Genomic DNA, 24135 nt, shown 5'->3' with positions numbered 1-24135 from the left:
AACTTCCTGAGCCCTTACGCCAAGCCCCCTCCCTACCCATCTTCAAATCCTTGCTCAAAGCCTACCTCTTCAATCTTGCTTTCGGCACCTAACCTTTATACCTTTCAGGAAATCTAGACTGCCCCTATTTGACTGACTGTACATTTGTCCTTTAGATTGTAAGCTCCTTGAGCAGGGACTGTCCTTCTATGTTAAATTGGACAGCGCTGCGTAACCCTAGTAGCGCTCTAGAAATGTTAAGTAGTAGTAGTATGTTGCTATTCCACTAGCAACATTCCATGTAGAAGGCTGCGCAGGCTTCTGTTTCTGTGAGTCTGACGTCCTGCACGTACGTGCAGGACGTCAGACTCACAGAAGCAGAAGCCTGCGCGGCCACATTGGTGATCTGCAAGGGCCGACTTCTACATGGAATGTTGCTACTATTGGAGATTCTACATGGAATGTTGCTTCTATTGGAGATTCTACATGGAATGTTGCTACTATTGGAGATTGCTTGGAATAAACTTCCTGAGCCCTTAGGCCAAGCCCCCTCCCTACCCATCTTCAAATCCTTGCTCAAAGCCCACCTCTTCAATGTTGCTTTCGGCACCTAACCTTTATACCTTTCAGGAAATCTAGACTGCCCCAATTTGACTGACTGTACATTTGTCCTTTAGATTGTAAGCTCCTTTGAGCAGGGACTGTCCTTCTATGTTAAATTGGACAGCGCTGCGTAACCCTAGTAGCGCTCTAGAAATGTTAAGTAGTAGTAGTATGTTGCTATTCCACTAGCAACATTCCATGTAGAAGGCTGCGCAGGCTTCTGTTTCTGTGAGTCTGACGTCCTGCACGTACAGAAGCAGAAGCCTGCGCGGCCACATTGGTGATCTGCAAGGGCCGACTTCTACATGGAATGTTGCTACTATTGGAGATTGCTTGGAATAAACTTCCTGAGCCCTTAGGCCAAGCCACCTCCCTACCCATCTTCAAATCCTTGCTCAAAGCCCACCTCTTCAATGTTGCTTTCGGCACCTAACCTTTATACCTTTCAGGAAATCTAGACTGCCCCTATTTGACTGACTGTACATTTGTCCTTTAGATTGTAAGCTCCTTTGAGCAGGGACTGTCCTTCTATGTTAAATTGTACAGCGCTGCGTAGCCCTAGTAGCACTTTAGAAATGTCAAGTAGTAGTAATAGTAAGTGGTGCTGGAGAACTGTTTTGGCAAAGTCTTAACTAGAAATAAGCGGAACGCTTGCTGATTTAGGAAAAGGGCGCAAAGTTTTGAGCTCAGTGTGACGGTGTTTTCTAGAGAAGTTTGGCAATTTAAAAATCGGTCATCAAAAATAGTTGTAGGTGATACCTCTTCAATGCTGCCTTCGGCACCTAACTCTTACCTTCAGGATATCCGGACTGCCCCAAATTGACTGCCCCCATCGTATCGTCTGCTCACTTGTCCTTTAGATTGTAAGCTCTTTGAGCAGGGCCTGTCCTTTTATGTTAAATTGTGCAGCGCTGCGTAACCCTAGTAGCGCTTTAGAAATGTTAAGTAGTAAGTAGTAGTGATACCTTTTTATCGGACTAGCTTTGAGAGCTACACTCTCTTCATCAGGTCAGTGCAAAAGTGGACTAACAACCACACTGCAGTAAAAACAAGGAATCAAAGAACGTAAATCGGTAAATATGCATCTTAAACATAGTAACATAGTAAATGACGACAGATAAAGACCTGAACAGTCCATCCAGTCTTCCCAACAAGATAAACTCATTTTACATGGTATGTAATACTTTATATGTATATCTGAGTTTGATTTGTCCCTGCCTTTCTCAGGGCACAGACCGTAGAAGTCTGCCCTGCACCGGTTTTATTCTCCAAATACCGGCGTCGCCACCCAATGTCTGCTAAGATTCCATAGATCCTTTCCTTCTAAACAGGATTCCTTTATTGTTTTCCTTTGGTGTTTTATACAAATAGCTCAGAAAGAAAGTGGGTGGAGAGGGTGATTATTTAGGGAATTTGAGTGCCAATTTCCAGAGTTTTCATGTGCATGAGTGGCTTGATAGGACTGGAGCTCTTGAGCTCCTAATTCCATGCTGCTTTAATTAATTAATTTATTTAGATTTTGCTCACACCTTTTTCATTAGTAGCTCAAGGTGAGTTACATTCAGGTACTCTGGATATTTCTCTGTCCCAGGAGGGCTCACAATCTAAGTTTTGTATGATTTTGAAAAATTACAGTGAATGGCACAAAATGTAATACGCTATTTCAGAATTAATAATATAAAGCCAAATATATGACAAGCATCATATGAAAAGGTGGAAGAGATTTCTGCTATGAATGGCCATTGACTTTTGCTCATTTTCATAGTACTGGAAAGCCTAAATAACTAGATGATTTCCAGCGTCTGCAAGCTCATTTCCCTTGCATTTATTTCTGGGTGGGGACTGTGCCAGTTTGCAGCAGAATATACAGGGAGTTAAAAATAAACTCCTTCCGCACGATATTCAAAGGAAAATGACCGCTAAAATGGCACTTAAGCAGCTATCCAGCTCTCCGGCACTGAATATTGCCACTTAGCGGCTTAAAGGTAGCCAGTTATATCAGGCGATATAACAGGCTATCCGACGATTTTTAAAGTGAGAGTGACAAGTTTGGCAACCATATTTGGCCGTCACAATAGGTGGAATAATTTTGGCCGGTCTCACTTTAAGTGGCCAGCACTGAATATCAGCGTGGCTGGTTAAAATCGGACCGGCCAAGATATTCAATGTTGGTTGCCGGAAACAGAACCGGAATTGAATTTCCAGGTTTAGCGCCGACCGCGGGACACAGCCCGGCTATATCCCGCAGTCTGAATATCGGGGCCCTTGTGTATACTTTGCTGGGATGACCCCTCCTATAGCGCCACAACTTTGCCCCACACTGGGGAGAGAGGATGATTACTACTACTACTACTATTTAGCATTTCTATAGCGCTACAAGACGTACGCAGCGCTGCACAAACATAGAAGAAAGACAGTCCCTGCTCAAAGAGCTATGTAATAAAAGTGAGCCAAGTATAGGACAATCAAGCCATTGTGACATCACTGATGAGGTTGGCTCTTATTGGTGGCCTGAGGCATTATGACATCACAATATTAGCTCTGGTTACAAGAGACTACTACTACTACTATTTAGCATTTCTATAGCGCTACAAGGCGTACACAGCACTGCACAAACATAGAAGACAGTCCCTGCTCAAAGAGCTTACAATCTAATAGACAAAAAATAAAATAAGCAAACTTTATCTCATTTGTTACATATCTTCGTCTGTAATTATTAATTGTATCTTCACTCTGCTATGGCAATAAGCAGGGCGGAATATTGTAAGCCACATTGAGCCTGCAAATAGGTGGGAAAATGTGGGATACAAATGCAACAAATAAATAACAATTTAGAAAAAGATTTTTTACAATAAGTAAGCAAAAGCATTTGGCTGCAGAATGCCCATAAAATCCTGTTTTTAGCTTCTAGCACACAGTAGTAATGCACTCGGCAGTAATTTTCCTGACCAGGATCAAAGCAGAACTTGAAACCCTGAGTAAAAGTTTAAAAATGTATTTCTTTTTTTTTTTCTTTAGAGTAATGTACCCATCCAAAGCTAAAGGAACATTTACTGCTGACAGTCACCAGAACTTTGCTGTGTCCTTCCAGCTGGTGGATGTAAACACAGGAGCCGAACTCACACCTCATCAGGTCAGGAGGCTACTGAACTCGACACCTTTCTCTTGTGTATTTTGTAGCAGTGCTTTCCAAGCGTTCATCCCTATGTGTGGATTGTTATTGTACACTGCTTAGAACTGGTGTGGATTGAACAGTATATTGTGTGTCTTCAAACTTAAATGATAATGACGACCAAAACAAAATATCAGATGTTCCTTCCCTGCCAGCAGACCGCCACTCCGCTCCCTTCCCTCACCTAGTTCCTCTACTGCTTACCCAAAGTAGGGAAACGGCAGCAACAGGAGAGAGCGAGGCGATAGCAGCACATGATTTCCAGCCTAACAGTTATCTTGCTCTGGAGGAAGAAAGTTGCCTATAAGCATGCATTGGCTGACAGCGTGGATTGCAGGTTCATAAGGAAGTCCAGAGGGTGGGGAAATATAAGTTCACGACCCATATTTTGTAATCCATTTTTCAGCCAGAAAATTGTGGTGACTCTCCTTTTTCTCCTTTCCTAAGTTTGTTTTCTGTGTTCCTCTATTTTTATATTCTTCTTGTTCTCCTCTTTTTTACTGCTTCCATCTTCTTATTCTGTCTCTCTTGTTGTTTCCCAGCTGTCCTGTTTAATCCTCTTCCCTCGGTTCATCTTTCTCCCTCCCTCCCTCCCATCTAGTGCACTCTTTCTACTACTAATAATAATTTCTGTAGCGCTACTAGACGTACGCAGCACTGTACACATTATATGCAGGTACTTTCTCTGTCCCTAGAGGGCTCACGATCTTTGTACCTGGGGCAATGGAGGGTTAAGCGACTTGCCCAAGGTCACGAGCTGCAGTGGGAATCGAACCCAGGTTGCCAGGATCAAAGCCCGCTGCACTAACCATTAGGCCACTCCTCCCTTCCACTCTCACTGCAGCATGATCTACTACAATAGCAGATTACCTATCCCTCCGTCTTGGGTGTAAGATAGTCTTCCTTCTAAAGTTGCTTGGCCAGCCTACTACTACTACTACTTAACATTTCTAGAGCGCTACTAGGGTTACGCAGCGCTGTACAATTTAACAAAGAGAGACAGTCCCTGCTCAAAGAGCTTACAATCTAATAGACAAGTGAACGGTCGGTCCGATAGGGGCAGTCAAATTGGGGCAGTCTGGATTCACTGAAACAAAAAGAAACTGGCAATCAGATGCAGTAAACATGGGCTCGCATACTAAGGGAAATAACACAGTACCACAGTAGATGACGGCAGAAAAGACCTGCACGGTCCATCCAGTCAGTTTAGAGGTTCCCAAAGGTGTCCTGTCAGGTTTTCAGGCTCTGTCTAATGAACATGCATGAGAGATAAGCCTAGACGCAGCTGAGGAAGTGCATGCATGCTCACTGAAGATGTCCTAAAAACATGGCTGGGTGGGGGTCCCCTGCAGGGTTTTCATTAAAAATCAGTTGGCCATCCAAGGTGGCCAATATGTCTGAATGCTGATGGGGCATAACCCCTCCATGAAAAACTACACTGGCTCCCAATCAAAGAACGCATTGCCTTCAAAATCTGTACCTTGGTTCACAAAATTATCTACAGTGAAGCCCTTATATATATGACAGACCTCATTGACATACCAACCAGAAACACATGCAAATCAACACGAACACATCTAAATCCGCACTGCCCAAGCTGCAAAGGCCTTAAATACAAATCAACGTACGCATCCAGTTTTTCCTACATAAGCACAGCTACGTCATGCAAGGTTCCACGTTAGGAGTTACGGACCAAGAAAGGGATCTGGGTGTCGTCGTCGATAACACGCTGAAACCTTCTGCTCAGTGTGCTGCTGCGGCTAGGAAAGCGAATAGAATGTTGGGTATTATTAGGAAAGGTGTGGAAAACAGGTGTGAGGATGTTATAATGCCGTTGTATCGCTCCATGGTGCGACCGCACCTTGAGTATTGTGTTCAATACTGGTCGCCGCATCTCAAGAAAGATATAGTAGAATTGGAAAAGGTGCAGCGAAGGGCGACTAAAATGATAGCGGGGATGGGATGACTTCCCTATGAAGAAAGACTAAGGAGGCTAGGGCTATTCAGCTTGGAGAAGAGACGGCTGAGGGGAGACATGATAGAGGTATATAAAATAATGAGTGGAGTGGAACAGGTGGATGTGAAGCGTCTGTTCACGCTTTCCAAAAATACTAGGACTAGGGGGCATGCGATGAAACTACAGTGTAGTAAATTTAAAACAAATCGGAGAAAATTTTTCTTCACCCAACGTGTAATTAAACTCTGGAATTCATTGCCGGAAAATGTGGTGAAGGCGGTTAGCTTAGCAGAGTTTAAAAAGGGGTTGGACGGCTTCCTAAAGGACAAGTCCATAAACCGCTACTAAACGGACTTGGAAAAATCCCAAATCCCAGGAATAACATGTATAGAATGTTTGTACGTTTGGGAAGCTTGCCAGGTGCCCTTGGCCTGGATTGGCCACTGTCGTGGACAGGATGCTGGGCTCGATGGACCCTTGGTCTTTTCCCAGTGTGGCATTACTTATGTACTTAACGCATTACCAAAAGCCCTGAAAACTATGAACGACCACCTAAACGTCTGGAAATCACTAACCTGTTTAAAAAGGCATACCCCGCAAACCCAACTTAATTGCCTAATCTCTGCAACACAACATAAGTACGTAATGGACATAACACAACTCTTCCGATGACTGTTCCACATGAACTCTTCATTACCACAACATCACATTGTATTTGTTCAGACCGGAGTCTGCAAACGCCTCTCCGGTTACTATGTAAGCCACATTGAGCCTGCAAATAGGTGGGAAAATGTGGGATACAAATGTAACAAATAAATATGCCTGTTTAATTGCTGCCAGTTTAAATGTATGAAAAAGGGAAATGGGTTATTCACCTGCCAGGGTGTGTGATGCCAGTTGTTTGTCCTGCAGTGCAGTTGTCTGAAGCAGGAACTGGGACTTGACTCAGCAGGAGAGTCAGTGAGGGTGATGTAACATTAAGCTTCAAGGAATGGTCTCCTGCATGGCAGCCTCCTCATCTGCTTAATTCTGTTTTTAATCTTGATGTTGGTGCCTGTCCAATGTGGAGTGGATCTTGCTGGCCTCCCACTTAGTCACCTCTCCCCTCTCCAGTCGGTTCAAAACTCTGCTGCCCATCTCGTCTTCCGCCAGGGTCGCTTTTCTCATGCTACCCCTTTCCTCAAGTCGCTTCACTGGCTCCCTATCCGTTTTCGCATCCTGTTCAGACTTCTTCTACTAACCTATAAATGTACTCACTCTGCTGCTCCCCAGTATCTCTCCACACTCGTCCTTCCCTACACCCCTTCCCGTGCACTCCGCTCCATGGATAAATCCTTCTTATCTGTTCCCTTCTCCACTACTGCCAACTCCAGACTTCGCGCCTTCTGACTCACTGCACCCTACGTCTGGAATAAACTTCCTGAGCTCCTACGTCTTGCCCCATCCTTGGCCACCTTTAAATCTAGACTGAAAACCCACCTCTTTAACATTGCTTTTGACTCGTAACCACTTGTAACCACTCGCCTCCACCTACCCTCCTCTCTTCCTTCCCGTTCACATTAATTGATTTGATTTGCTTACTTTATTTATTTTTTGTCTATTAGATTGTAAACTCTTTGAGCAGGGACTGTCTTTCTTCTATGTTTGTGCAGCGCTGCGTATGCCTTGTAGCGCTATAGAAATGCTAAATAGTAGTAGTAGTAGTAGGTGAGAAGTGAGCTTTAATTCTAATGAACCCCGTGGGTCTGTGGCTGATGAGAGGGAGAGTCGCATGCCAGAATCTGGTACAACTGCCATTTTGGAAAGGGCAAGAGAGTAAGGTGATGGCCCCAAATCTTGCAGTTGTCCCCCCCCCCCCCCCCCCCCCCCCAAAAAAAAGAATTCAGAGGCTGGTTAGGGAGATATCAGAGTATTACACTTGAGCAAGTCTGGCATGTTGTGAAGAGAACTGAAAGCATGCTTTTTACAAATGTTCCTCAATTTTGTGCTTTTTCTGAGAATTTGGTAAACAAGTTTAAAAGCTATCACCAGAAGCTAGCAAAAAATGGAAGAAAATTGAGACTTTAAAAGCTCCCAACCATCCATTGTAGCTACTACTTGATAGCACTTTCGTCCAGTGCTTTGTGATAAAGTAGAACTAGATAGCACTATAAGAAGCAGGAATCTTAAGATGCCTCAACTTCCCCAAAACCAGTAGAAATTAAAACGGCCCTCTGAATTGTCTTTAGTTAGGATGGTCAGTATTCCAGTAGTTGTCAGGAATGAATGTAGAAAGGGGATGGATCTATCTTGACAACTGATTGCTGTAAGCTTCAGGCTTTCCTGGAATCAATGAGATTACTTTTCAGCTTCCTGTTGTTACTTTTGCTTTGACTCAGTTGGTACTGAAAAATTTCCCTTTTTTGCTAACACAAGAATATTTCCAGACATTGCATGCACAGCACACTTTAGAAGGAAGGTTTTGCCTTCACTTTAAAGGAAATAAATACATCTTTTTTTTTTATTTTTTATTCTGTTGACCTGGAGAATTTTTACTGTGGATGATTATGAGATATACCTGTTTAGGGCTGTGGATTGATTGGTTTAAGTATATAGTTCTTGACATGGGATATTTGGTTTTTTTTTCCCCCTGTTATCACAAGGCCTGTTTATTAAACTACATTAGGGGCTAAATAATTCTGTAAAATCACAGCACTGACCCCAAATAGGTTCACAAAATCCACATATGTGGTCGCAACCGCTGCAGGTAAACAAAGCCGTGCCGTCATCCTCCATAGGGACAATATGACAATGCCTGTTTGGGTACAAGAGACCCTAGAACAGCAGCAGCAGGGGCATTTAATCTTGTCTAATGTGACTTTAATACAAGTTAATAGTTAACACAGCGTGTTACCTGCTAGCGATGCTAATTGCCACATTAAGTACCTAACATGAAAATTCCAGTTAGGGTGCAAGTCAAGAGTGAGGAATGGGTGGGGAGTGTACCTTGCTGCTAGTGTGTGTGTGTGGGGGGGGGGGGGATTATTACTGTCAACTGCTTATGTGGCAGATGACGTGGAACAGTTAACTATAACTCCAGAGGTTAACAGCATTCCAAATTAGCGGCCAGGCCATTATAGTATGGTAGAGACCATTGCTTTGTGTTAACCATATAGCTGTCTACCCCAGAATGCTGGGAGTGTCCCCAGCAATTAACACAGAGATTTTGCATTTAATGTACCTTAACTTTGGCTGTTAAAACGTTGGGTGCAAAACCTTAAAGCAGGGGATCACATGAGGGCCTGTAACACATATGGTGCATTTTTCCTGCTGCTATCCAGATAAGAGCTGCCGACTCATTAGCTATCTGGGTAGCAAGTGCTGGTCACCACTGTACCGGCCACTATCTGTATACCAACCCTGAATACGCCAACTGCAGTGGGTGACTGTCAGCCCCTGAATGTTTTTATTGTGTAAACCATTAATTCACACGAGCTGGAAACACTAATAGAGAAAATCTTGCAATGCATGAGTCTCCAAAAAGACCAGCCAATGCCCCTCTACTTGTGCCCACAATAGTGGAAACATAGTACACAAAAAAGTGGAGGAAAAAAGTCCTTGGTGAATAGCCCTGCTCCTGACTTCGGTATAGAGATGAGGCATTACTGGTCACAAAAACTCCACCTATCAGAAAACCAAAATAAAGTAGGGCATTGTGGTCTCATGAAACAGGAATAACTTCAGAAGGCTGTAGTTTCATATAAAATAATCACTCAAAAAGTCTTATCTGCTCAATCGCCACTTCATCTTCTGCAGAACCGCACCAATCTCCCGACAGGGAGCCCTGTGTTGGTTTCTCATATCGTGTAAACCTAAATGTATTATCCTTTTCATTTCTTGTAATATATTTTATGAAACACAATTTTAAAAATATGATAAAAATCAGCCAACCAGTACCTGGGGAATTTCCTATCCCACATACTTTACAAGTGGCAGCTGCAAATAAACCTGCAAAAAGCAAGCAAGGGGATTTTAAGATGAAATCCCTCTACCTACTATTGCCGGCCTGCCCTAGATTCCTCTCTGCCCACACTGCTTCTTTTTTTCACAGGCAGTTTTATTTTATTTGCCTACATTTACAAGTCTGCCACCAGAAAATTGCCTGCTGCGCCTTTAAAATACACTGGTTAAGGACATTGATACAACATGGGGCTCATTTTCAAAAGAGAAAAACATCTTAAAAGGTGACATAAAGCAGCATTTGGACGTTTTTCTCACAAAAACGTCCAAATTAGTATTTTCAAAACCTATTTTTTTTAGACGTTTTTCTATGCTGTTCGTCTGCAGTGCGTCCAGATCTCAAGGGGGCATGTCTGGGGCGTGTTAAGAGCGGGATTTGGGAGTTCCTAAGACTTGGACGTTTTTCAGCCATAATGGAACAAAACAAAATAGACAGACATGTTTTTAGAAAGAATAAGGCAGAAAAAGGTGCCCTACATGATCAGATGGCCACTGGAGGGAATAGGGGATGACCTACCCTTACTTCCCCAGTGGTCACTGACCCCCTTCCACCCTCCAAAAATGTGATTAAAAACATTACTTGCAAGCCTAAGATGTTATACTCAAGTCCATTAGAGCAGCATACAGGTCCCGGGAGTAGTCTACAAATGCACTCCGTCTGCAGCCCCTCATTACCTCTCTACCCTCATTTCCCCTTACGTTCCCGCCCGTAACCTCCGCTCACAGGACAAATCCCTCCTCTCTGTACCCTTCTCCACCACCGCCAACTCCAGGCTCCGCTCATTCTGCCTCGCCTCACCCTATGCTTGGAATCAATTTCCTGAGCCCCTACGCCAAGCCCCCTCCCTACCCATCTTCAAATCCTTGCTCAAAGCCCACCTCTTCAATGTTGCTTTCGGCACCTAACCTTTATACCTTTCAGGAAATCTAGACTGCCCCTATTTGACTGACTGTACATTTGTCCTTTAGATTGTAAGCTCTTTGAGCAGGGACTGTCCTTCTATGTTAAATTGTACAGCGTTGCGTAACCCTAGTAGCGCTTTAGAAATGTCAAGTAGTAGTAGTAGTGGGTGCAGTGCACTGTAGACAGGTGGACACAGGCCCATACCTTTCCCCTACCTGTTACACTTGTGATGGAAACTGTGAGCCCTCCAAAACTCACTAGAAAGCACTGGACCCACATATAGGTGCCCCCTTCACCCATAAGGGCTATGGTAGTAGTGTACAGATGGGGGGGTAGTGGGTTTTGGGGGGACTCAGCAGACAAGATAAGGGAGCAATGGCGAGATTTGTACCTGGGAGCATTTATTTGAAGTTCACTGCAGTGCTCCCTAGGGTGCCCGATTGCTCTCCTGGGATGTCTGGGAGATCAGTCTACTAAAAATGCTGGCCCCGCCTTCATCCCAATGGCTTGATTTTTCTCTGTTTTTCACCTTTTTTTTTTTTTTTTGAAAATGGTCAAAAACAGTGTGTTAGGGTTAAAAAAGGTTAAACATTTTCCTTTTTTTTTTTTTTTTTTTAAATTACCTTCTTTCCTATTCAGATTTTGTACATTTTGTGCAAAACAACCAAAGTTGGACTTAGATGTCATATCGAAAATGCCCCTCTGTGTAAAACAGTACATTCAGCAGAAATTATGTGACTTATTAAAAAGATGAACATTAGCATCAGACCAGCCAAATACAAATCCATAGATACCTGTGTTAATAAAATCAAACATTTTGCATCACAAGAAAACAAATTTGTTGGTACACAGTACTAAGAAACATAGTAACATAGTAGGTGACGGCAGAAAAAGACCTGCATGGTCCATCCAGTCTGGTCCAACAAGATAAACTCATATGTGTATACCTTACCTTGATTTGTACCTGTCTTTTTCAGGGCACAGACCATACAAGTCTGCCCAGCAGTATTTCCCGCCTCCCATCACTGGCTCTGGCACAGACCGTATAAGTCTGCCCTCCACTATCCTCGCCTCCCAACCACCAACCTCTCTTCCCCCACCTGCTCCGCCACCCAATTTCGGCTAAGCTTCCCAATTTCGGCTAGAAAGGTCCATTGTGTGAAGGTATTTTACGAGAGAGCCTTTTTGCTTGCCGTCTTTCAACCTAACTACAGACGGTCCCAGCCATCACTACAGATTTTCATCTGCTGAGCAAAGTCATTTACCCTAGTCATAGCAATAAGCGATGTGTACTCAAATCGAGTGGTAATGTCCCAGGAGCAGATTAAAAGCAAATAGCAACAGTTTAAACTTGCTATTGAATTTCACCCGGAGTCAGCATAATGTTTGCAATGTGAAGTTATTTTCAGTATACATAACAATATATTTAATAAGAGAGTCGTAATCACATATTGTATACTCTGTGATTTCCCTAGAGAAACCTTGACTAGCCTGAACAAGGATAGACTGTAATAATCTTCTTAATAACAAGTACATAAATTAAAGTTGCTAAATCCCTTCTTCTTTAAAACAGGCTTAATGATACTCACCTGATGCTCTAGCAATATATGACGGCATGGTTGGCCTTGTATCCACACTTACATGGAAGCATAGAAGATAACAAGGACCATATGGTTTATCCATACCAACTACTAATCTCTACGGTCCCTTCCTCTCCCTTAGGCAGGAGGTTCCCAAACATGTCCTGGGAGAACCCCAGCCAGTCAGGTTTTCAGGATATCCACAATGAATAATCATGAGGATGATTTGCATACACTGCCCCCTTGGTATACCAATCTATCTCATGAATATTCATTATTAAAACCTGACTGGTTGGGGTTCCCCCAGGACATGTTTGGGAATCACTGCCCTTGGGGATCATCTGTGCTTGTCCAGTGCTTTCTTGAATTCAGTGCTTATCTCTATAAAATAATGAGTGGAGTAGAACGGGTAGATGTGAATGTTTACTCTTTCCAGAAATACTAGGACTAGGGGACATGTGATGAAGCTACAAAGTAGTAAATTTAAAATGAATCGGAGAAAATCTTTCTTCACTCAGTGTGTAATTAAATTCTGGAATTCGTTGCCAGAGAATGTGGTAAAGGCAGTTAGCTTAGCGGGGTTTAAAAAAGGTTTGGACGGCTTCCTAAAGGAAAAGTCCATAAACCATTATTAAAATGACTTGGGGAAAATCCACTGCTTATTTCTGGGATAAGCAGCATAACGTTTGGGGATCTTGCCAGGTATTTGTGACCTGGATTGGCCACTTTTGGAAACAGGATGCTGGGCTTGATGGACCTTTGGTCTGTCCCAGTGTGGCAATACTTATGTACTTATGTTAACTAAAAGAACGCTTGCACTGACACACAAATATAAAATGCCAGTGTATATACTGGCTTGGGTTTGTAAATCAGTTTTGCTAGGGCTGCTGTCTCATGCCCCCCTTTTCCCTTTCTCATGCAGACATTTGTCCGCCTGCACAATCAGAAGACTACACAAGAAGTTGTTTTTGTGGCTGAACCAGCCAGTAAGAACGTGTACAGGTTTGAGCTGGACCCTTCAGAGAGGAAGACAGAGTTTGATTCAGCCTCAGGCACGTACGCTTTGTTCTTGATAATTGGAGATGCCACGTTGGAGAACCCTATCCTGTGGAATGTGGTATGTTTCTGTATTCAGGATTTTGTGACTTCAGATGGGTATGGATATAGGTTACTCCTTCCTGACTGCTTGGTTCCATGTCTGAAAATGTGATTTTTAACCCTTTAGTGTCTAATGTTCCTGTAATAAGCCATATGGGAACAGATCGATGGGAACATTGGACACTTAATTACCCCCCCCCCCCCCAAAAAAAAAAAATAGAACTAAATTCTCATGGTGCATTAGGGGGTCCCTTTACTAAGGCGTGCCAAAAAAATGGCCTGCGCTGGTGTAGGCGCATGTATTGGACGCACGCAGGTCCATTTTTTTCTCGTGCCTTACTGCCACCCATTGACTTAGTGGTAAGGTCTCACGCGTTAACCGGGCAGTAATCGTCAGTGCACATACACAGCCGATTAGCCCCACGCGGTACAAAATAGAAATTTTCTGCTGTGCATTTTGAACGCACGTAGAAATTAGAATTACCACTTGGGGTACGTTGTAGCCGGGTGCTAATTCTAATTTGACACATGCTGTACGCGCGTAGGCACCTACACACCTTAGTAAAAGGGCCCCTAGGTATTTTGATGTATCAGCACCAGGGGCGTAGCCAGACCTTAAGGTGGGAGGGGGCCAGAGCCCGAGGTTGGGGGCACATTTTGAGTTCTGCTTCGCCTCCTCACCCCGCCTGCCTGCCTCTCCTGTCCCCGCCCGCCTTGCCTCACAAACAAATACCTTTGCTGGTGGGGGTCCCCAACCCCCGCCAGCTGAAGCCTTCTTCAATGCCGGTCTCCGACTCAGCCGCGTTCGCTGCCCTGCTCTTCTTTCTTCTTGCTCCTTCTGTGCACGCTGACGCTCCAGGAGCATCAACGTTCACAGGAGGAGCAAGAAGAAAGAAAAGCAGGGCAGCGAACGCAGCTGCGCTGGAGACCAGCGCTGAAGAAGACCGGCTGGCGGGGGTTGGGGATCCCCACCAGCCAAACCAGGGACCCAGATGAAATTTCTGGGGGTCCAGGCCCCCGTGGCCCCCCCATAGCTACGCCCCTGATTCAGCACATCTAGCTAGTAGGGTATTGTAGCCAGATTGGGGGGGGGGGGGGGGGGGGGGCGAACTTGGTTTCCAGGAAGCCTCCAGGAAACACAATCAGCCATTAATTATGTCTGTTTCTGATCGTATGTTGTCATGGCTACCACTTTCATACTAGAGATGGGCAGGATGGACTTAACACAGCACAGTTGCAAAAACAGCTCTCCTTCTCAAAAGTTGTAAGCTTTTAAACGTTTTGCAGGCTGATGTAGTCATCAAGTTCCCAGAGGAAGATGTGCCTTCTCCAATCCAGTCCAAGAACCTTTTTGTTCCGAAGCCAGAGATTCAGGTAGACCAAAATCTTTTTTATCTTTTCTTTCAGGATGTCATTGTTAAATGCTGTTCATTGTTCCACTGGGTTAGTGTATCTGTGGTATTTTCTTCAGGTAATTTAGAAATTATATGGTGGCTTTCATTGAGACAAGAGACTCTGTGAAATTTACAGTTAATATTTCTGGAGTGAATAGCCTGGAGCAAACTTTTGGGCTTCTGGATTGCAGGAAAAGCTTCCAAAGCAGAAGGGAGAGAACTGGATAGTCTTTAAGCTGAGGCACATGGAGATAGAATGACCTGTCCAAAGTGTCACATGACCATCAGTGGAGTGGTACATGGTCTTTACATTGCATATCAGGTGCTCTTCTGACCCTTCAATCTGTTCAGAACTCTGCTGCACGTCTTATATTCTGCCTGAACCGATATACTCATATCACCCCTCTCCTTAGGTCACTTCACTGGCTTCCAATCAGATACCGCATTCAATTCAAGCTTCTCCTTCTTACCTACAAATGCACTTAGTCTGCTGCCCCTCACTATCTTTCTACCCTCATCTCCCCTTACGTTCCCGCCCGTAACCTCCGCTCACAGGACAAATCCCTCCTCCACCACCACCAACTCCAGGCTCCGCTCATTCTGCCTCGCCTCACCCTATGCTTGGAATCAACTTCCTGAGCCCTTACGCCAAGCCCCCTCCCTACCCATCTTCAAATCCTTGCTCAGAGCCCACCTCTTTCGGCACCTAACCTTTATACCTTTCAGGAAATCTAGACTGCCCCTATTTGACTGACTGTACATTTGTCCTTTAGATTGTAAGCTCCTTTGAGCAGGGACTGTCCTTCTATGTTAAATTGTACAGCGCTGCGTAACCCTAGTAGCGCTTTAGAAATGTCAAGTAGTAGTAGTAGTAGATCAGTGCTTTTTTGTTTACTACTAGACCACGTTTTCTCCCAGTTTAGTCAAATGGCAGTGAACTATGACACTTTGCTCGCAGCAAGAACTTTTTTGCTATGTATAAAAGACAAATTCTAACTTACCTGCCTGTTACATATTGATAGGGTTTTTATGGTAAATTTTGGTATGGTCAGGGTACCTCTTAAATGAATCATGGACTGAAGCCTGCTCCAGGGAAGGGTAAGTTGCCAGTAACGCTTAATTAGTCCTAAATAATTTTTCTATGCGCAAAGCGCATAAAGTGACCCACATTGAGGCTCCATAGAAGACTGTAACATTGACGCTAGCAGCTTAGGAGCTTTGAATCTCTCCCCTGCTTAAGAAGCTGCCATCTGTGCAAGGGACATTTTGGAAACTGTTGAGAATGGTATCTGCTACCATAGGAGAAGAGGGACAGAATGAAAGCTATAGAGTTAACAAGCCTGCATCCAACCCTAGCTGAGATAATATTTAACCATCTCTCTGACCTGATGTGCAACTTTCTAACTCTTCTTACTCTCTTACCTATCTATATGTTCCATCTTTTTCTTTACCCTTCACTATCAATTAAAATTGGAGTGGAGGAGTGGCCTAGTGGTTAGGGTGGTGGACTCTGGTCCTGGGGAACTGAGGAACTGAGTTTGATTCCCACTTCAGGCACAGGCAGCTCCTTGTGACTCTGGGCAAGTCACTTAACCCTCCATTGCCTGCCGCATTGAGCCTGCCATGAGTGAGAAAGCATGGGGTACAAATGTAACAAAAATAAAATAGATACTATTGGAGATTCTACATGGAATGTTGCTACTATTGGAGATTCTACATGGAATATTGGAGATTCTACATGGAATGTTGCTACTATTGGAGATTCTACATGGAATGTTGCTACTATTGGAGATTCTACATGGAATGTTGCTACTATTGGAGATTCTACATGGAATGTTCCTAGTATTGGAGATTCTACATGGAATGTTGCTACTATTGGAGATTCTACATGGACTGTTGCTACTATTGGAAATTCTACATGGAATGTTGCTACTATTGGAGATGCTACATGGAATGTTGCTATTCCACTAGCAACATTCCATGTAGAAGGCTGCGCAGACTTCTGTTTCTGTGAGTCTGACGTCCTGCACGTACGTGCAGGACGTCAGACTCACAGAAGCAGAAGCCTGCGCGGCCACATTGGTGATCTCCAAGGGCCGACTTCTACATGGAATGTTGCTAGTGGAATAGCAACATTCCATGTAGAATCTCAAATAGTAGCAACAGTGGAGGAGTGGCCTAGTGGTTAGGGTGGTGGACTCTGGTCCTGGGGAACTGAGGAACTGAGTTGGATTCCCACTTCAGGCACAGGCAGCTCCTTGTGACTCTGGGCAAGTCACTTAACCCTCCATTGCCTGCCGCATTGAGCCTGCCATGAGTGGGAAAGCGCAGGGTACAAATGTAACAAAAATAAAATAGATACTATTGGAGATTCTACATGGAATGTTGCTACTATTGGAGATTCTACATGGAATGTTGCTACTATTGGAAATTCTACATGGAATGTTGCTACTATTGGAGATGCTACATGGAATGTTGCTATTCCACTAGCAACATTCCATGTAGAAGGCTGCGCAGGCTTCTGTTTCTGTGAGTCTGACGTCCTGCACGTACAGTCTGACGTCCTGCACGTACGTGCAGGACGTCAGACTCACAGAAGCAGAAGCCTGCGCGGCCACATTGGTGATCTCCAAGGGCCGACTTCTACATGGAATGTTGCTAGTGGAATAGCAACATTTCATGTAGAATCTCAAATAGTAGCAACAGTGGAGGAGTGGCCTAGTGGTTAGGGTGGTGGACTTTGGTCCTGAGGAACTGAGTTCAATTCCCACTTCAGGCACAGGCAGGTCCTTGTGACTCTGGGCAAGTCACTTAACCCTCCATTGCCCCATGTAAGCCGCATTGAGCCTGCCATGAGTGGGAAAGCGCAGGGTACAAATGTAACAAAAATAAAATAGATACTATTGGAGATTCTACATGGAATGTTGCTACTATTGGAGATTCTACATGGAATGTTGCTACCATTGGAGATTCTACATGGAATGTTCCTAGTATTGGAGATTCTACATGGAATGTTGCTACTATTGGAGATTCTACATGGAATGTTGCTATTCCACTAGCAACATTCCATGTAGAAGGCTGCGCAGGCTTCTGTTTCTGTGAGTCTGACATCCTGCACGTACGTGCAGGACGTCAGACTCACAGAAGCAGAAGCCTGCGCGGCCACATTGGTGATCTCCAAGGGCCGACTTCTACATGGAATGTTGCTAGTGGAATAGCAACATTCCATGTAGAATCTCAAATAGTAGCAACAGTGGAGGAGTGGCCTAGTGGTTAGGGTGGTGGACTTTGGTCCTGGGGAACTGAGGAACTGAGTTCGATTCCCACTTCAGGCACAGGCAGCTCCTTGTGACTCTGGGCAAGTCACTTAACCCTCCATTGCCCCATGTAAGCCACATTGAGCCTGCCATGAGTGGGAAAGCGCAGGGTACAAATGTAACAAAAATAAAATAGATACTATTGGAGATTCTACATGGAATGTTCCTAGTATTGGAGATTCTACATGGAATGTTGCTACTATTGGAGATTCTACATGGAATGTTGCTATTCCACTAGCAACATTCCATGTAGAAGGCTGCGCAGGCTTCTGTTTCTGTGAGTCTGACGTCCTGCACGTACGTGCAGGACGTCAGACTCACAGAAGCAGAAGCCTGCGCAGCCACACTGGTGATCTGCAAGGGCCGACTTCTACATGGAATGTTGCTAGTGGAATAGCAACATTCCATGTAGAATCTCAAATAGTAGCAACAGTGGAGGAGTGGCCTAGTGGTTAGGGTGGTGGACTTTGGTCCTGGGGAACTGAGGAACTGAGTTCGATTCCCACTTCAGGCACAGGCAGCTCCTTGTGACTCTGGGCAAGTCACTTAACCCTCCATTGCCCCATGTAATCCGCATTGAGCCTGCCATGAGTGGGAAAGCGCGGGGTACAAATGTAACCAAAAAAAATGTTCTATTACGTATTGTGTTGATATTGTAAGTAGTGTACCATGCCACACTTTGTATTGTTATTTGAATATGTTTACTGCTATAATTGCCTATTGCTCGTGTTTGAGCTATTCTTACTGTACACTGCCTTGAGTGAATTCCTTCAAAAAGGCAGTAAATAAATCCAAATAAATAAAATAGTAAGGAAGATGTGGCAGTGATGGTTCAAACAGTGGATTGAGAGCCCCTGTTTGCCACCGACACTCCATTTACCTTGGGTAAGTCATTTGATCTCCTGTAGCCTCAGATAACACTGATTATTTTCTTTTCTGTGACAAGGGCTGCTTGTACCTAAATGCTGTAAGCTGTCTTGGGCTGTATTTAGGAAGGCAGGCTAAATCTCTTTAAAGTGCTTGCTATTAAGGAAATAAAAGCAGTGTTCCCTCTTTTTCATAGCATCTGTTCCGGGAACCTGAGAAAAGGCCTCCCACTGTGGTATCCAATACCTTCACTGCCTTAGTGCTGTCTCCCCTGCTGCTGCTTCTCATCCTGGTACGTACTCTGGAGACTTGATTACTCTGTTTTGCCATCACTGTGAAGGTACCCTGAATTCACCCCAGTTAAACAATGCGTCCTTTAGTTAATTTGAAAATTCTAAACGGGGATTGGTCTCTTCTTGAGCATGCAGTAAATAAATTAATGCTGGAGGGAACGCCGATTCCTTCTGCCAGCACCAGTTGGGGCGAGAGTGCAGGATTCAGGTGGAGTAGGGATCTGTCTGGAAGCAAGAATGATTTTACAGAGGAAGGGGCGAACCTTAGCTGGGGTTTCAGAAACCTAGCAGGGAAGAAGGGAGATAATAGGACATTGTTTTTGTTTTGGTTTTTTTTCAAAGATGGGCTACAGGGAAGGGGGATTGAGGATTATTTTAGAAGCCATAATTTCAATTACAATATCAAATGCAAATCAACAGTTTTTATCTAGAAGAATGGTCTTCTGTTGACTGCTACCTATATTACACTAACCAGCTTATTTTCGAAAGAGACGGACGCCCATCTTCCGACACAAATCGGGAGATGGACATCCGTCTCAAAAACAGGTATAATCAAAAGCTGAATTTGGACGGCCCCAACTGCTTTCCATCACGGGGACGGGTGAAATTCTCGGGGGCGTGGCCGAACGGTAGCGAAGGCGGGACAGGGGCGTTCCGGGGCGTGGTTAACAGATGGACCTCCGCGCCTGATAATGGAAAGAAGCAAGATGTCCCCGACGAGCATTTAGTCCACACAAAGTTGGTCCTGTTTTTTTCACGACCAAGCTTCCAAAAAGTGCCCAAACTGACCAGATGACCACCGGAGGGAATCGGGGATGATCTCCCCTGTCTCCCCCAGTGGTCACTAACCCCCTCCTACCCTAAAAAACAAACTGTTTAAATATTTTTTCCAGCCTCTATGTCAGCCTCAAATACCATACATAGCTCCATGACAGCAGTATGCAGGTCCCCCGAGCAATTTTAGTTTAGTTGGTGCTGCGCGGGACCCATGCAGAGAGCATCGATGTCAGCTAAACGAGCTGTGATTGGCTGACAGAAACTTGGAGGGACTTAATGGAAAGGGAAGGAACCTCTAAGCAACTGAATAAGTGGTGCAGTGGTTAGAGCACAGGTCTTGTAATCAGAAGGTGGCTGGTTCAAATCCCGCTATTACTATTGTTTTAATTTGGACGTCCCTGACTGCACTTGCATGTTTTTTTTTTTCTTCCGATTTTTGCTCTCTGCATGGGTCCCGCGCAGCACCAACTAAACTAAAATTGCTCCGGGGACCTGCATACTGCTGTCATGGAGCTAGGTTTGATATTTGAGGCTGGCATAGAGGCATCTCAGGGGGACCAGTGCACTACGAATGCTGGCCCCTCCCACGACCAAACGGCATGGATTAGGGCCGTTTTTGAGATGGCCGGCAGCGGTTTCGATTATCGCTGAAAACCGCGGACGGCCATCTCTAGGTCGAGCGATCTCACCATTTGTGTCGTCTATCTCTAGAGTCAACACAAATGATGGGATTTCAGCGGGCCGAACCGTATAATTAAAACCGAAGATGGACGGCCATCTCATTTCGATTTTACGGTTCGCTCCGCCTCTTCGCGCAGCCGTCTCCGGAGATGGACGTTTTTACACATGGGCGTTCGCGTTCGATTATGCCCCTCTAAGTGTGTTCTTTCTCACATTTTTTTGTGATAAGCTGAGCAATTGCAGTATAAGAAATCAAAGATTAGAATTGTTCTGGATATTTCTAGGCATACCCAGAAACGTCACCAAGAATTCTTGGCCCTGTACCCCCAGGGCTCAGGTTCAAAATAATTCCCGAGCGATTACTAGAAATTGTGGTTTCTAAAGAAGAGCTAAAAATTCAGACATGACTTGTTCATAGCTATTTAGGGATCCTTGTTTAGGCTAGCTGAGATGCCTGTCTGATCTCTGCATCTGTTCTTTATATTTTTTACAACTCTTGGTCCAGTTACCTAATTTTGTGGACAAAGAATATTGTTTAATTTCTTAGTGTGTATTCTTTCGATTTTTAGTTTTTATTTTTTTCAAGAGTTGCATTAATGATGTGATTGTAAAATTTGAAACTCATTAAAGAACAACTTTTTAAGAAAATAGTGTAAGAAAAGAACAAAAATCATGTCAAATTTAAAAACATGAATAAGTAATAGGGTAGCCCGATCAAACCTCTGTAATCCAAAAATTGGATTGTATTTTGCTTAGATGAAACTCCCAAACAAGGTTCTTTTACTGAGCTGCAGTAGCGTTTTTAGCTCACAGTAGAAATCAGCTGGCAGTAAATGCCAAGATGCCCATTAAATTCCTATGGAGGAGGGTGAACAGTGGAGTACCGTAGGGATCTGTATTGCCACCGGTGCTATATGGAAATTGGAACATTGAGTGAGGTGATTAAATTTGCAGATGATACAAAAGTATTCAAGGTTGTTAAAACACATGTGGACTGTGAAATATTGTAGGAAAACCTTAAGAAATTGGAAGACTAGGCATCCAAACGGCAGATGAAATTTAATGTGGACAAATGCAAGGTGATGCACATTGGAAAGAGCAATCTGAATCATAGTTACCTGATGCTAGGGTCCAGCAAAGGGGGAAAAAAAGCAGGTCCACAGCACTGATGGCTCTTCCAGTCTCACTTCTCTGACACGGACTTCCTTTTTCTGAGTGACAGGATGAGAAGAACCATCAACAGTCCAAACTATAGAATTTCCCTTTGCCTTTATGCTTTTTGCCACTGCAGGTACCAGGAAGCTGGGAGAGGAGGGGGCGGGGCCATGAGTCAGGCGGGAATGTGTAACTATTGCGACTTAGCCTCTCCCGGCTTCTTTTACCAAACATCTCTACATGTATGTTCTGAAAACCTGATTGGTTATAGTGACCAAAAATGTAACACACCGTCTTGGGATGCCTTAGTGTGTCTTGGCCGCTGTTTATGGCAGAAAATCAGTCAAGGATATACTGGGGTATTCTTTTCCCCTTGGTTGCGAACCTAAACTAATTTGTCACTGAAATCCAGAGAAAACACGTATGGTTTTGTACAGGGGCGTATCTGGAATCCGGCGGGAGGGTGGGCCAGAGCCAGAGAGGAGGGGCACATTTTTGCCTCCCTTCCCCCCCCCCCCCCCCCCGCCGCCGCCTCTCTCCACCCCCCTCCCCGCCGTCAACCCTCCCCCGCTGCTTACTTTTGCTGGCGGGGGGCCCCAACCCCCGCCAGCCGAGGTCCGACCCGCAGTCTTCAAATTTCGTCTTCCTCCGTGGCCATGCTGCAAGGAAGTAACGCTGCAGTGCTGATTCGTTGAATCCAGTTCGGAGTCTGATTGTTTATAGTGACCAAAAATGTAACACACCGTCTTGGGATGCCTTAGTGTGTCTTGGCCGCTGTTTATGGCAGAAAATCAGTCAAGGATATACTGGGGTATTCTTTTCCCCTTGGTTGTACTGCGACGTCAGACTCCGAACTGGATTCAACGAATCAGCACTGCAGCATTACTTCCTTGCAGCATGGCCACGGAGGAAGACGAAATTTGAAGACTGCGGGTCGGACCTCGGCTGGCGAGGGTTGGGGCCCCCCGCCAGCAAAAGTAAGCAGCGGGGGAGGGTTGACGGCGGGGAGGGGGGCCAGGGCGAAACCTGCGGGGGCCCAGGCCCCTGTGGCCCCACGCAGATACGCCCCTGGTTTTGTAAAGGAAAGGGGGCTTTTGCAATGCTGTAGTCATTCCTTAGCGTCCCTCCAGACCAGGCCAGAATGTGACTGATGGGTTGGTTGTGCATGCCTTCTAGCAGGTGGAAAACTGTGACTCTAGAGAGAGCCAATAAAAGCCCTTGGCAACAAGAGAAAGATCCAGTAATCTGTCTGCAGCAGGTGGAAGATGGTGAGCCCTTCAGTGGTCTGTGCCTGAAAAAGACAGGTACAAATCAAGGTAAGGTATACACAGAAAAGTGGCACATTTCTTGGGCAGACTGGATGGACCGTGCAGGTCTTTTTCTGCCGTCATCTACTATGTTACTATCCAGCTTATAATCGAAAGTGATCGCCGGCTATCTTCCAACACAAATCGGGAGATGGCCGGCGATTTCTTAAAAGCGGCGAAATCGGTATAATTGAAAACAGCATTTTAGTCAGCATCGCCGCTTTCCCTTCGCTTCGCCTGCGAAAGTTCAAGGGGACGTGTCGGTAGATTAGCGAAGGCGGGCATGGGCGTGGCTACCAGATGGCCGGCTTTCGCCGATAATGAAAAAAAAAAAAGCGGCGTTAAGCAGTATTTCGGCGGCTTTACTTGGTCCTTTTATTTTCACGACCAAGCCTCAAAAAGGTGCCCCAACTGACCAGATGACCACTGGAGGGAATGGAGGGTGACCTCCCCATACTCCCCCAGTGGTCATCAACCCCCTTCCATACTAAAAAAATAAAACTAAAAACCTTTTTTGCCAGCCTGTACGCCAGCCTCAAATGCCGTACCCACCTCCATGACAGTAGAATGTGTTGTATCCTCCGACAGCCTTTCCCTGGTTGCGATGTGGCTCTCGGGTGAGTGTGACACCTTTTCTGTTAGGTGCCCTGCAGAGTCACATTAGCAATGCATTGTGGTGGGTGTAGGGTACTGGGCTCTACTCCCATGGTGCTTTTCCCCCCTGCTAACTGGGTCAGAGTGTGCCCTGTTTTGTTTCCTGTTGTAGTCCATGCGGTAGTGGCCATTTTTGTAAGCCAGTTTTAGTTCCCTTTCCTGTGTTACCCACGTTAGAGAACGTAGTTCTTAACTTGAATGATGCTGAAAGAGGGCATTGTACACCATTGTGCCAGCTCTGACCTACTGCTAATCTAAGTACCAGGGACTCTGATCTGCAGTTAACTGTGAGTAAATGTGGTTATTTCAAGAAGGGACTTTTTCAGAGAGATTAGTCTTCAGTAAGTCCTAAAGGCTGTATGCAGCTGTATGCAGAGAGCAGGAATGCCTCAGCCATG

General features: G+C 44.8%; 1 protein-coding gene across 2 annotated transcripts in view; it reads left to right on the top strand.

Annotated features, from left to right (window-relative positions):
• The window catches only part of RPN2 (ribophorin II), a 96143-nt gene that overhangs the window by 52960 nt on the left and 19048 nt on the right, over window positions 1–24135 (top strand). For both annotated transcript variants that reach the window (XM_030212063.1, XM_030212062.1), the window contains exons 11-14: window positions 3601–3715; window positions 13117–13311; window positions 14580–14666; window positions 19067–19162. In XM_030212063.1, coding sequence (XP_030067923.1) covers window positions 3601–3715; window positions 13117–13311; window positions 14580–14666; window positions 19067–19162 — 493 coding nt within the window. The remainder of the gene's footprint in view (window positions 1–3600; window positions 3716–13116; window positions 13312–14579; window positions 14667–19066; window positions 19163–24135) is intronic.

The sequence above is a fragment of the Microcaecilia unicolor genome, chromosome 8, assembly GCF_901765095.1.
Source record: "Microcaecilia unicolor chromosome 8, aMicUni1.1, whole genome shotgun sequence".
Taxonomy (NCBI): domain Eukaryota; kingdom Metazoa; phylum Chordata; class Amphibia; order Gymnophiona; family Siphonopidae; genus Microcaecilia; species Microcaecilia unicolor.
This window is presented reverse-complemented; position numbering and strand designations above follow the sequence as displayed.